Below are 14,702 nucleotides of genomic sequence, written 5' to 3' on the forward strand. Positions count from 1 at the left end.
GATATCATAGCACTGGAAAAAGTGCAGAAAAGGGCAACTAGAATGATTAAAGGGATGGAACAGTTCCCCTATGAAGAAAGGTTAAAGCGCTTGGAGCTCTTTAGCTTGGAGAAACAATTACTGAAGGGTCACCTGATAGAGGTTTACAAGATTATGCATAGGATAGAGAAGGTAGAGAAAGAAGTATTTTTCTCCCTTTCTCACAATACAAGAACTCGTGGGCACTCAATGAAATTGCTGAGCAGTCGGGTTAGAACGGATAAAAGGAAGTACCTCTTCACCCAAAGAGTGATTAACACATGGAATTCCCTGCCTCAGGAGGTGGTGGCAGCTTCAAGCATAGACAGCTTCAAGAGGGGATTGGATGAACATATGAAGCAGAGGTCCATCAGTGGCTCTTAGCCACAAGGTACAGATGGAACTCCCTGTCTAGGGCAGTGATGCTCTGTATTCTTGGTGTTTTGGGGGGGGGGCAATCAGTGGGAGGACTTCTAGTGTCCCTTCCCCACTGGCAAACCTCCTGATGACATCTGCTTTTTTGGCCACAGTGTGACACAGAGTGTTGGACTGGATGGGCCATTGGCCTGACCCAACATAGCTTCTCTTATGTTCTCTTATGTTCTTATGACAGGGCTGCCAACTCTGGGTTGGGAAATTCCTGGATTTGGGGGTGGGGGGGTAGAACCTGGGAAAGGTGGGGTTTTCATAGGGGAGGAACCTCAGCAAGGTATAATGCCACAGAATCCCTCCTCCAAAGCAGCCTTTTGCTCCAGGGGAACTGATCTCTGTGACCTGGAGATCAGTTGTTAGAGTTCTCCAGTCCCCACCTGGAGTTTGGCAACCCCAGTGGAGAGCATGTATCCTGCTGGGAGACCTCCAGGCCTCACCTGGAGGTTGGCAACTCAGCCAGGAGAGCAGCTTCCATTCCAGCAGATCTCCAGGCCCCCAACTGGAAACTGGCAACCCTAGCCTGGTGAGCAGTTGTCATGCCAGGAGATCTCCAGGTCGCACCTGGAGGTTGGCAAGCGCCTCCCGCCCCGATAAACGCGCAGGAGGGCGCCGAGTAGCGCAGGAGCCCTCCCGGCCGCCTTCGCCTCCTTTTCTCCGCCCCCAGAAGAGGAAAAGGAGGTGAAGAACCAAAAAAGCCTTCGCGCCCGGGGAAGTCTGACCCCTGCCGCCACCCGTAAGACAACCTCTAGGGGACCCGGAAGAAAAGGGAAGGCGGAAGTTGGGACGTCGGAAGCGGTTGAAGCTGTGAAGAGGCAGGTGAGTGGGGCGGATTTTAGAAGGGGTTTGAGGGGAGAGGTTCGCCGGGTCCCGCTCTCTGCCCTGGGCCTTTGGGGGCGGCCCTTCCAGGGCTCCTTCGTGCCCCCTTCAGCCCCCGGGAGAAGCCGCCTCTGCCTCCCCTCCTTACCCCCAGGCGCTGGTCTCCCCCTCTTCGCCGCTCTCCCTCATCCTGTCTTCTTGCCAGCCTCCCGGAGGGGCCTGGAGACCTCCTATAATCGCAACTGATCTCCAGACCACAGAGACCAGTTCCTCTGCAGAAAACGGCTGCTTTGCAAGATGCTGTCTGTGGCGAGATAGTTCCACCCCCAAACCCCACCCTGCCCACGCAGCGCGCCCAAATCTCCAGGAATTTCCCAACCGAATTGGCAACCCTACCCAGCCCTCCGCCTCTCCAAAGAGTAGCACTTCTCATTGGTGATACCTGGGAGGTGGAAACAAAAGCACGTGGTTCCTTCTTATGGAAGCCAACCCAAACACCATAACTGGTGCAAGCTTTTGAGTACTACAGATCTCTTCTTAAGGCAGGAGGCTGCAAAAACTAAAACGAAGGAAGAGGAGCAGAATTTCCCAGCTCCATATGTGCTGTTTGAGGGCATAAGAGCTGTGCTGGATCAGACCAGGCCCCATCTAGTCCAGCTTTCTGTTCACACAGTGGCTAACCAGTTGTTTTTAGGAAGCATGCATGCAGGACTCTTGCAAGAGCCTCCTGCCCATGCTCCCCAGCAACTGATAAAGAGGGAATAGATATCCATCATTATTAGTAACTATTGGTAGCCCAAACTTCTATGGATGTTTATATAAACATAAATAACCTGCCACTCTCTTCTCTTTCTTCATCTTGTAAGAACATAAGCCATGTGGATCAGGCCAGAGGCCCATTCAGTCCAGCACTGTATTCACACAGTGGCTGTCTCTAGGAAGCCTACAAGCAGGACGACTGCAGTAGTATCCTCCTGTTCGTGTTCCTTAGCAACTGATAGCGAGAGGCATAATGCCTCTGGTACTGTAGGGAGCAGATATCTATCATAACTAGTCGCCTTTGGTAACCTGATTCACTGTAGATCTTAGGTGATGGCACTTGCATTCTGTGAAAAAGAAACAAACAAGTGGGGGGTGATAAATGTCACCTGTGTAAGAATCAGAGGTGGAGATGTAGCCAGTTGGATCTGAGGCACTGCTTGAGGGTGGACCGCTCTTCAGTTGGTATGCAGAACCTCAATGTAGATGATTCTGGAGGGGCAGCTGCCCTCGGACCCTGCTGGAGCTAATACAAACAGGAGTCTGGGGGCATCTGACAGCCAGACCAGGTTCAATTCTAGCTCATGGGTTATAGCCCACTTTGTCATATTCATGAAATGATTCCTTGTTTGGTAGACTCTTATCTGTCCACATGCAGGAATATATAAATTATACACAGCAGTGTCAAAGGGCCGTAAAATGCAGGGAGTGCCATGTTAGATGTCATTACGTAGAATCCAAATGTGATCAAGGAAAATACGCAGACCGTTCACAATAGTAGTAATGAGTAATAATGCAGTCTCTCTAGTTGTAGGGTTTCCCAGATACAATTATCCATCACAGCTGTCTGATGAAGTGGGCTGTTACCCACAAAAGCTCATACTGACATAAATGTTACTAGTCTTTAAGGTGCCACTAGGTTTTTGTTTTATGTTACAGATGTTAACCCATTCAGTAAAATCTAGGAAATTATGTTTAAGCTGGTTAACGTTTGTAAATGCCAAGGAATCCCAAAAAGGATCCATTACTACTGTTATGAATGGTCTCTTTTTCATGATCATATCTGATTTTACATAATTACATCTCATCCTGTTCTTCCTGTATTTCATACACTTGTCAACCTGCTGTTCACAAAACTAAAAACACAACATCTCCATAATGTTATAGATTTGCCTAGTAATGACTCTTTGTTTTACATCTGATGAAGTGGTTTGTAATCTTTGAAAACGTATTCTAGAATAAAATCTTTTCAGGCTTTAAGGGGCTACAAGATTCCTTTGCAATGTTTGTGGACTGTTGACTAATGCATATCTGCTTTAACAGTCTGTACTGGACAAGTGATTGCAGAGTAAATAAATAAGGAAAGAAGTGCTGTCAATGTGGGTGGGGGGTCTCCAACAGTGGTCCCTGAGGTGAGAATTGGGCTCTTAGAAGGATGTAGGTATGCATGCAATAGGTTGCTGTGACCTGAGTGAACTTCCTGCTTATTTCTTATCCACTAAGGCAGGGGTGGGCAATTGTTTTGGCTCGGGGGCCACTTTGTGGGAGCGGAGGTTAGCGGAGGGCCGCACCTTTTAAAATGATTGCATTCATTAGTTAACTTTGCGTTTCAGAAAAGGTATAAATTGTATCATAAAAATCAATAAATATAAATTAAATAAAATAGTGGTCGTTTTATTCAATTTATTTATTGTGCTAATTTCATATCATCTATAGCTGCAAGCACATTTAATTTTAGAATCAGTTTAATGAGACAAATGTAGGAATGAAGGAAATGAAGGAAATCTCGGTTCAAGACGGATTTTTCTGACTGTCTTGGCGGGCCACAAAAAACTCTGTAGCGGGCCGCATGTGGCCCGCGGGCCGCAATTTTCCCACCCCTGCACTAAGGGCTACTCTGTAGTACCTGCTGGTCTTAACGGAGGCATTGATCGTCTCCCTTGATCTGCTCATCTTGTGGGGAAGAATCTCATGCTGGTTACACACTCTGAATAACAAGCAACCCAACTGTTTTTGGTCCAGGCTGTGTTGTGTTTCTCAGTCTTGAGAGGAGGCGTTCCCTAGTGCCTTTTCAAAGTCTATTAGAATATACAAATTGTGATTAAAGAATGCAGTTCAGCACGTGCAGAGTGTCTCTTTCTTGCCCATCTTCTTGCTTACCTGGAATTCAGGACAGGTTACTGTGATTCCTGGGCAAGCTTGAGCTCTGAGTTTAGATCCTGTGCTCATAATTTGTTTACTGGTTGTTTTAAATTATTGCCTTGGGTCTCAGTTTCTGGGAGGAAGGTGGACATTTAACTATTTTGCAATAAACAAAGCAAATTTTGCACAACAATGCAGACACCCCATCTTAGCTTATGCAGCAAGATCACTTTAGAATCATATTGTTGGAAGGGGCCTTCTAGGCCTGGTAGTCCAACTCTCCATGCAAAATAGAAATCCAAACCAAGAGAATTCTTGATGGGATGGCTGTTCAGTCTGTCCTTGAAGACCTGCAGTGAGAGAAAGCCCACACATTTTCTAGGTATTATTTAGGGAATTTGTATGCTGCCGCTCCATAGCCTTGCTTGAGGCAGGTAGGTAGTGGGTTCCGTTCTTAAACTGCTCTAACCATTAGGCAGTTTCTTCTGATGTTCAACCTAAAAATCCCCTTCCATAATAAGACCTATTAGATCCATCTTATCCTCCAGAGCAGTGTAGAAAAAGTCTTTGCTCTCTTCCCTATGATGGTCCTTCAGGTATTTGAAGAGAGCAAAGATCTCAGTCAGTCTCTGTAAAGTTGCTGCCTGTTCATTCACTTGCTTTCAGCAGAATTTGAACTCACGCCAGGCAGGATTGTTGATAGGCCGGGTTCTTCACTGGGTTTCTGATAAAAGTCAGCAAGAACGTGGAGCCTCCTGCTTTTTCTTTCCCTTGCGTTGTCCGCTGTGGCCACTTGCTCCCTATTCTGAGTTGCAGTGTTTTGTACGTTGTGGTCAAGTGTGTTGAACTAATGACTTCTGTGAGCATGAGGGATAAGAGTCCCAGAACATGGGGGTCATGGGATGAGTTGGGGGGATTTTTGTGTAGATGGAAGACAGATTCCAATGCAGTATTCTGCAGTTAAATATGTACCAAAACAAAGTCGACCTCTCAGTGCTGTCCTTTTAATCTCCTCCTTTTTGGATAACGTTTGTACTTTTTGTTGTGAAGGGTGTTAGGGTGTGAGCTGGGTTTTTTGAGGAGGCTTGAACAATAGTAATGGGAGGTGGTTGCTTCTCCTTAAGCCAGCACGCTTCTTGCTTGGGACAAAAACCTAAGTCCCAGATGACTTCCTTCACACCAGGACAACCTCTGTCAACCCTGGTGTTGGTTGGCAGAAGTGGGACACACAGAGAGCGGCACAGCAGGATTCGAGTCCAGCGGCGCCTTAGAGACCAACAAGATTTCCATAGTGTAAGCTTTTGAGAGCTCCGACTCTCAGAAGTTTGCACTCTGAAAATCTTGTTGGTCTCTAAGGTGCCGCTGGACTTGAATCCGGCTGTGGTTCTGCAGACCAACTTGGATACCCACCTGAAACTATCCTCATCACAGACCAACTCGGATAACCACCTGAAACTATCCTCATCACAGCATGTGAATCATGCTAAATTTAAGTCTAGTTCAGTATCCTGTTTCCAGTGACATCCATCTGGATGCTCAAAAGCAAAGCGCCTTCCTCCGTGTGTCGTTTCCACATGTGGAGAGCAGATTTAGGAGGATAACAACTTGCAGTTTTTCCTCCTGATGCTTCAGTAAGGGCTCGTTGGGTCAGGAAGGACTCGGTCTTCCTTGCCTGCCTGCTTCACCCCACCTGTTCTCTTGTTCCCCAGGGACTTCCACATCTTTAAGCAGGATGTTGTGTAGGGTGGTGTCGTGCCCTGTATAATTTTCATTTGGGAATAGTTTTGTTAATGTTTGGGTGTGATTGCTTTCGGGCTGGGAGGAGTTTCGTCACAATTGGCTAGATAGTGCGGCTTGCCTTCTTCCTAGCCTGATGTCCTTTCTTGAGAGATCGAGAAGAGGTTGGCTTTCTGAGGTGGTACCCTCTCCAGCACGTTCTCTCTCGGCTTGTTGAATCCTGAGGTTGATATTGTGTAGGCTGGTGAGTTGATAGACCTGTTGGAATGGGTGGCTGGGTGGCCATCGATCCCTTTTAGCTTATATGATTGCTTACTTGAAGCAGACTACCCACCCACATGTTGTTGCTGTTATGCAAACAACAGACTCATTGCCGGGTGATTTTAGACTTGTAGGGTGGTGGGGAATTAATTCTCTAACCCATAGGGTGCCTTCTTAGGTACTGCTGAATTCTATACACCTCTGCAACAAAAAACACGTGAAGCACAGTGGGTGTTGTGTTGTTTGGCAGAGAACCACCACACTACTTAAACATTGTTACTGACCACCGATGGACTGCCACCTACTGTACATCTACTGTTCATCATGCATCTAACGAAGAGAGCTGTGGCTCTCGGAAGCTTATGCTACAATAAAGTTGGTTAGTCTTAAAGGTGCTACTGGACTCTTTACTATTTTGCTTCTACAGACTAACACGGCTAACTCCTCTGGATCGCTGACGTACTATACAGAATGGAAAAGTTATAGAGCATTGTTTCAGAGGCCTTGGAGGCAATAGCAGATGTACAAAATGGCCTGGGGGTTACAGTGAGGGTTGGAGAAATGGGGTGGTGATAGGTCATGGTGGCCATTCGTTCTTGCCTGGTCCATTTTTTCTTAGCTAGAATTCCAGGGTGTGTTTAAATCTCTCGAGGCATCTCTAGCCTAGGTGACATGATCCCGAGTCTGCTTATGAACATAAGACACGACCTGCTGGGTCAGATCGAAGGAAGTCAGTTCCACGTTCTTGCAGCTAGCAGATACTGCATCGCCTGCTGTTTACATTCTGCCTGCCCCTCTACAGTCCAGGAGAACAGAACTGGGCAGGATGGCTGTTCTGGATTACTATCCTAGCGAAAAGAGAAATGATTGTGGGATCCTGAAAGGGCAGCCTCTTTCACCATTCATAGGCTGAAAGGGCATTATCTGTGTTATTTTGCAGGTAACATGCACAGTGTGGAGACTTGACGTCCAGAGGCAGTAAAACGCTGAATATCAGTGCCAAGTGGCAACCTTGGGAAGGTCTCGGCGTCTATGCCACCTTGTTGGCCCTCCATAGTAACTGGACTAGATGAACTGCTAGTCTGATGATCCAGCAGGGCCCTTCTTATGTTCTTACGAGGCTGTCCTTTCCCCGGTTGCTCTGAAAGCCAAACAAAGGATGGTAGACTGGTTTCTTTGGTTTCATGTCGGCCAATGCTGAGAGACGGTGGTGAGCAGGGTACCTCTTTTGACCTCTGTAGTTGTGCGAGGCTGCAGGGAGCCAGATTTTCCACTCATCTCTTTGTGGTCTTTTAACCACTCCTGGGGCCGGGCCTGGCTTGTGTTTTGGTATTCGAGTCAGCCTGTGGGAAGAATTGGGGCCATGCAGACAATTCCTTTTGATGCCAAATCAGGGCATCACCGCCACCCTCGCTTTACTGGGGGAGCCGCACAACTAAATGAGGGAGGCTACAACTTTCCTTCCGAGGAGTTTAGCCTCTTTGTACCACTGCTCCCTTTTTCCTTTTAGTTTCACCCTGCGTACGTCAAAGGTAGTTTGTAGGAATCCGCTGGCGCTGTCTTGTGCCTCCTGTGTGACGGAATATATTGCGTGCTATTGGCTTACAGATTGAAAATTTCTTTTTAATTCTCTTTAGCACAGTGGTTAAGTGGTTCGGCTGCGAATCAGTACTCTGCTGGTTCGAATCCCACTACCATCCTGAGTTTAGTAGGTGGCCTTGGGTCAGCCACTCCTCTCAGCCCCAACTCCCCAACTGTATTGTGGGGATAATAATAACACTAACTTGTTCACTGCTCTGGGAGAGGCACTTATCTGTCTAGAAGAGCGGTATATAAGTGCAGTTATTATTAAATGGCTTTTGCTATGAGTCCTTTTAGTGCAAATTCAGGAGACAGATTTACAAACAAAGGAAAGACACGAATGCCTTGTTCCCACCTCTTTATGCCTCCCTGGATCGAGATGGTAAGCTCCTTGGGGCAGGGGACTTTCTTGCTTTTGTGGCCCTGCAGCTTGACATGTGGTGTATATGTGTGCTGCCGATGACGGGCCCTGGTGATCTTCGTCACAGAAAGGCGAAGTTGCTCTGAACTTCAGAGAACGGACGGCAGCAGGAGTTTGCCACTTACGAGGGAATCTCCACCCTTCCTGTTGAAACCATTGTAAGCAGTTCAGAGGGGAAAAAAAGGCATGGTTATTTTTGGAGAGCCTGAGGGTGGACACGATCAGATTTTTTGTTTTCCTATGATGGCTCTGCTTTAGTTTGGCGGAGCTTTCCGAGAGGCAGAGGGAGTTGAAACGATGTGTGTGTGGCTGGGATGGAGGCATTTGGCCCCAACTCATCTCTCTCTTCCTCCCTCGCTGGAATATGTCCAGATGTAACGTTCGGGTCATAAACTGGTCACTCCTGGATTACTTCTGCCGCACTTAAGATTGTAAGATTACGGGTCTATCTTCTGATATAATAATGTGAGAGAGAAGAGCTGATGTGCCCCCAGTTCTGCTCCTTTCTTGCCTAAACTAAGGAAGGCCTTGGAGGAACCCCCCCCCCAAAAAGTTTCCAGTCCTAAGTCTTTTCTAGTTTAACGATCTTACCTGTCAGGATTGGCAAAGAATCTGATCAGGGCTCAAGCCGTTCCCAAAACTTTGAAGAAAAGTGGTTAACAGGCATTCCAAGTGTGTCTGCTGCAGAGTGTGATGACATTCGTATAACCTCCATGATGGAAATGTGAAAATCCGGCTGGGAGGGGGTACACAGAGAATTGTGCTGAAGGAGTTTCAGGAGTGGAGGGGCTTGAAAGCCACGGAGGTGGGAGAGGGGTAGAAGAGCAGCCTCACCTGGCGGCTGTGATAGCAAAGTATGTGGAGAAGCAATGGGGGGGGGGATGTCTATAAAGTAAGCAGCCAGGACTTGGGCTTTTTATCCCTAGTGGTGGTGGAGAGCGCCCACAAGTCATAGCCGACTTATGGTGACCGCTGGTGGGGTTTTCATGGCAAAAGGCTTACAGAGGTGGTTTGCCATTGCCTGCCTCTGCGACCCGATTTTCTTTGGACATCTTCCATCCGATTAGTAAGCAAGGCCGACCCTGCTTAGCTTCTGAGATCTGATGAGATCAGGCTCACCTGGGCTATCCAGGTCAGGGCTTTCTTCCCTAGTACATGAATTCTTTCCCAACTCTTCCCTCTTTTAATGTTCTGAAGTAAGGAAGTAAAATAAACCTTTTGTCCTAGGCGCCCCCCCTCCCCCCAGCGGCATATTATCTTTCTGTTCCTCTGATGACAGGTGATATTCCTGGATAATGGAACCTCAAGGGATTGCCCGAGGGCCCCCTGCCCATGCTCCCAAAGATGGCCCCGGCAAGCCTGCTGTCCCCCAGAAGAACGCTTACGCCCGGCTTGTGCAGAAGCACCACAGCGGAAGGTTCAGGTCCTATTTAAACCACATCGCTCAAAAGCTGCAGCTGGAAGAGAGCGCCCTCAACGACTTGGGTCCAGACGCCGAAGCCTCCTTGAAGAGCGGCCTGGTGAGGGAAGCTCTGTCAAGAAACGGGGTGCAGGCACAATGCCGCTCGCCGGACGGGGGTCTGCAGCTGGGACCGGAGAACCCGAGAGAAAACAGAGAGCCCAGTTTTGCCAGGAGGCAGCCTCGGAAAAGAGATCCCAGCGCTGGCAAGGGAGAGGAGGATGAGGTAGTGGAAGAAGAGGATTTCACTCCTAATCGGCACGGCGATGCAGCTGTCTTGTCAAGTGTGAGGCAGGTATGGGGCAGCCAAGGGATGTCACCCAGGCAGGACTTCTCTCCGCAGAAAACCTCCAGCTTTGAAGAGAAGAACAGAGAAGAGCCGTGGCGGAGCAGCCGGGAGCGTCCTGTTGTCACGGGCAGAGCAGAGAGCTTCGCTTTGCCTGGGCAGTTCAGCACAGATTTGTCTGCGACGACTACCAGGAAGAGTGTTCACTTGTCTCCCAGCCAAACTCAGGGTGAGCTTTTTAATATCTTCAGTAGTTATAATAGCTTGCAGGAATCTCAGCACCCATCTGGCCAGATAACCTGGTGGAATTGTTACCTGTTGTTGCTGGTGTCTCGGGAGCCTTGACTTGTCTTGATAATGAATAGCTGGGGGCTTGCTGGGGGCTTGGAAAGGAGGTGAAGCTGGGCTGCCCTTTGCTAGATTTGCATGCTAACGTCTTGGGCTGAGTGAAAAATATCCAGATTTCCAAATGTGCTTTGCACCCAGATCCTTCGTTGCTTGCGCCGTACGTTTATGCACGTGGCAGTTTTCCAGCCCTGCCGATGTGTCTCTCCATTCACCCATGTGCCTGGGCCACGTTGCTGGCCTCTCTGCCACGGCTGTCTACTTGAGCTTGCCACAAATGCTGCGTGCTTGCGTGGGACCTGCTTGTTATTACAAGGTGGAGAATTCTTCTTTGTCAATAAGTACACACCCGGGCTGTGCCTGGCTTGCCCAGAGAGCAGACGCTGCGGGGGCCAGTTCTGTGGGGGACAGTGAGCACCTAAACAGAGGGTGTTCTGCCTTCACTGTCCAAGTGCCCTGACTTGTCTAACCTCTTACTTTGTTACTTTGGCTGTGTCATGTTCTGGGCCGGCCATGCTTCTGCTTTATGGGAACTTGGAAGCAGTATGTAAGATCAGCGACATTTCCATGTGCCGAATCGGGAAGTCCCTAGTTGGAATCTTTCATCACTTAAGAATTCCCTAGGTGGCCTTGGACTAGCTCTTTTCTCTCGGGCTTGGCCTGTCCACAGTCTGCATTGCAAGGGTCATAGGAGCAACCTACCTGAACAGGTTGTCCATGGCAGGAAAGCAGAAGTGGCCACCTAAGTATCTACTATGGAGAGATGGAAATCTCCCTAGTCTCCTTTCTGGCCCTTTTGCTCGCTTAAGTGATACTCTGGTGAACGGGTCTCACTGAAGGCCTGATTCTGCATTAGTCTTTTTAGCATTGGAGCCTTTGGACTGATCCGGCATCGGTGGAACCAGGGATACACATCCCAGCCTAACTGCTAGTGCTCACTGTATCCCTTGTTGTATTAATATGGCTCCTCTCTCTTGACTGCTTGATCTTTGCTGCATTAAATTTACATTTTGGTAGTCTATCCTGCATTGAGGAATGAAGGAGGTGTCATTGTAAATTATAGAAGTTTCCTCTTTTTTTAAAAAAAGTTTGTCTGCAGCTGCTTATTCCTTGAGCATTTTCACTTAAAAACAAAACAGTTGAAAAGACTAACCGACTTTATTGTAGCATAAGATTTTGAGAGCCACATTTCTCTTCGTCGGATGCATACATCTGACGAAGAGAGCTGTGGTTCTTGAAAGCTTATGCTACAATAAAGTTGGTTAGTCTTAAAGGTGCTACTGGACTCTTTTTGATTTTGCTACTACAGACTATTTTGCGTCTGCAGACTAACACGGCTAACTCCTCTGGATCTATGACCATGGAAAACAGTTGAAGATTGTTTAATCTAACAGTGGATGTGTGTGTATTCAAAAAGGTTTTTTACTCAGATAGGAGGGCTGTGTTGTAGGGAGGGGATCTCAGAGGCTCCACTAATGAGTTTGGAGCCATAGACCTCGCTACTATGTTGTATTGGATTCCTTCTAATGCTATGTCTTTGTGAACTTATATCTATTTACCCTATGGCATTGTTTATGGAAATGTTGATATTAATTGTACTAATCTCACACTGTGTAATCCGCCTTGAGTCTCCGTGAGAAAGCTGGACTGTTCATGACATAAATAATAATAATAATAAATACTACAGAATAGCTGCAACTTATACACATTCAGAAACGCTTACTATTTCGATATGGAGCTGCTGGGATGGAGGGATGGAAGAGAGGCTAGTTCATTCTGCCTCAGGCATTTTACTCTTGCTAGCCCATGGAGATGAAATAGAGACAGTGGATTACCAGGGCCAGAAACCTAAAGCTAGAAACTGATCCTGATAAATAGGGACAATTAGAGCACTGATAGTTTCAGGGCGGCAGTAGAAGAGTAACATTTAAGTCTAGTAGTACCTTCAAGACCAACAAAGAGTTTTCAGGGTATAAACTCTGAAAGTGGTTAAGTGGCTGGGCTGCAAATCAGCACATTGCTAGTTTAACTCCCATGACTACCATGAACTCTGCACCTGGCCTTGGGTAAGCCACTCCTCTCAGCCCCAGCTCCCCAGCTGAATTGTGGGGATAATAATAACACTGACTTTGTTCACAGCTCTGAGTGTGGCAGTAATCTGTCCAGAAGGGCAGTATATAAGCACACTGGTCTTCAAGGTGCTACAGGACTCGAATCTTTCTCTTGGAGCACTGAGACAGCCTCACTCAAAAATAGGTCATATGGCCAGTAGTGATGCTGTAAGAATTGTGCTGGGTTGAGACTTTCCCCTTCTCCTGCACTGGGCAGCCAGTTGAGCTTGTTTGAGCCATTTAGAGTTGATTTGCTCTGCTGGTACTTTAATGTGGATGAGGCCCCTTGTCTCCACCTGTCACACTGTAAACTGGATTGTAAGGATTAATAGAGGTGGTGGCGGCACTAAGGACCATTTAGTCTGTGGAATAAGTTGTGACTGCCTTTTTCTGACAGAAACCCGGCCTGGAATGTTGGCTGAAATGTTATGGTTGCCTAGCAACAGCCACTGAGGGCATTTGGTTAAAACTACATGTGTCCCTTGTTATCATTTTGGCAGTTTTTAAACTCCCCAATCTATTTTTTTTTTATATTTCAGATTTTTCTCCTAATTGGGGGCATTTTTCAGGTGTGTAGGAAGATCTGTTTTGTCTGTTCATGACTCCAGTCCCTGGATTTAAGTATCCAGAGATCAGGGCCACTCGCCTATTAGTATTTACGATTGTGGCAGGCTGTAAGATAGGAAATGGTTATGTATTGTGCACATTCAGTCTGCTGTGAACTATGGTCATTCTTTATGCTGCAGGTGTGAAGGGTGCCCTGCTGTGTATTTCAGTTTATTTGCATGCTTAAAATCTCTCCGCAGAGGGGATTATTTAGAAAGCTTCAGAGCAGTCTAGACTTTTACTGTACAGAGATGGGGGAGCTGATCTTTTCCCCTGGCAAAGCAAAGTTTTAGCTGTTGCATGATAAAAAGGGGAGACAAAAAAGTCAACGTCTGAAAAAAATGGAAAATAATATTTTGGTCATATTTTTAAATATTTTAGTTACTGTAAGTATCCCTTAAAAATAAAGCTGAATTCTGTCTTCTGTCAAATACAGTAAAACCTTTGGGCGAAAATATGTGAATTTTCAGTCGAGTATAGTGCCATGATCCTTACCATGTACATGTAGGGAGCCAAACGATTTCCATAGTAAGGATTCTTCATTTCTCAGTTGCTTCTCTTGTCAGATACAAAGTCTGTAGTGCAAAAGATGCGTTGGCTTTGTGACCAGATGGAGTTGCGTTCCAAAAAACACTTTTGGATGCTGCAAAAGGCAACTAACTAGAGCCGGGGTCTCTAATGCAGTGCCCATAGGCACCACTGCAGCTGCCAGCACCTTTCTCCATGCCCACCGAGTGTTTTAAGAAAGCAAGAAAAGCCAGTTGGGGCTTTTGCCTAGCAAGGCTTCTGGGTGACCATAGGAGACTTGAGTGGCTGTGCAGATTTTAAAAAACAGTTGCATCAGCAGCAGCTGCCACCATAGCTCAAGGATCTGCACTGTGTGACTGAAGATAATAATAATAACAACAGTTATAACAACAACAACAATAATAAGGTAAGTTGCTGTGGCCATTTTTGGCTGATTCCCTCTACAACATAAAGAAATCCCTTGTAACTAAGTAAAAAAAATCAGTCGCGCTCAGATAACAACAATTCGATACATTCATTTCGGCAAAGCAAATTGAAATATATTTCACAGATATGAATCTTATGTATGTGTAATGTGACATCATCCTCCCTATATTTCATAAAGTGACACGTGCATAATTGGAAATATATAATCTGGAACATTAAAGCAAAATTAAAACCTGTACAAAATGTTAGCTCTTATAAGTCTAAGCAGTACGATCCTAAAATGTTGTGTCTGATTCCCTCCTATGGCAGCCTTTTTGTGGCTGCGCCCAGCATGCTGTGTCAGAATTCAGGGGGCGCCCGCAGGCTCAGAATGGTTGGGGTCCCCTGGGCTGGAGGAAAAAGATGCGCTTTAATTGCTGTGAAGCAACTACTATGTGTGCATGTTTAGGAAGGGTAATAAATGGGAAGCTCAGTTTAAATCATCCTTTTTTCTTGGTGATTTCAATAGATGTCGCTTGATGATGTTAGAAAAGAGCAAGAATCCAGTAGCACCTGTAAGACTAACAAAATTTGTGGCAGGGTATGAGTTTTTGTGAGTCACAGCTCACTTTTTTTTGAAAAGGCGAGCTGTGGGAGCTGTGACTTAAGAAAGCTCATACCTTGCCACAAATTTTTGTTAGTCTTACAGGTGCTACTGGATTTTTGCTCTTTTCTAGTGCTACAGACAGACTAACATGGCTACCCATCCTGATCTAGCCTGATAACGAATAGCTA

General features: G+C 46.6%; 1 protein-coding gene across 2 annotated transcripts in view; it reads left to right on the forward strand.

Annotated features, from left to right (window-relative positions):
* The first annotated feature begins 1,205 nt into the window (after positions 1-1,205).
* The window catches only part of DIS3L2 (DIS3 like 3'-5' exoribonuclease 2), a 312,241-nt gene continuing 298,744 nt past the window's right edge, over positions 1,206-14,702 (forward strand). Inside the window, exons 1-2 of one of the 2 annotated variants that reach the window (XM_054983630.1) lie at positions 1,206-1,266; positions 9,447-10,141. In XM_054983630.1, coding sequence (XP_054839605.1) covers positions 9,463-10,141 — 679 coding nt within the window. In that variant the 5' untranslated portion in view covers positions 1,206-1,266; positions 9,447-9,462. The remainder of the gene's footprint in view (positions 1,267-9,446; positions 10,142-14,702) is intronic. The other variant, XM_054983631.1, reaches the window with a different exon arrangement.

This window comes from Eublepharis macularius, chromosome 6 (genome assembly GCF_028583425.1).
Source record: "Eublepharis macularius isolate TG4126 chromosome 6, MPM_Emac_v1.0, whole genome shotgun sequence".
In the NCBI taxonomy this organism is placed as follows: domain Eukaryota; kingdom Metazoa; phylum Chordata; class Lepidosauria; order Squamata; family Eublepharidae; genus Eublepharis; species Eublepharis macularius.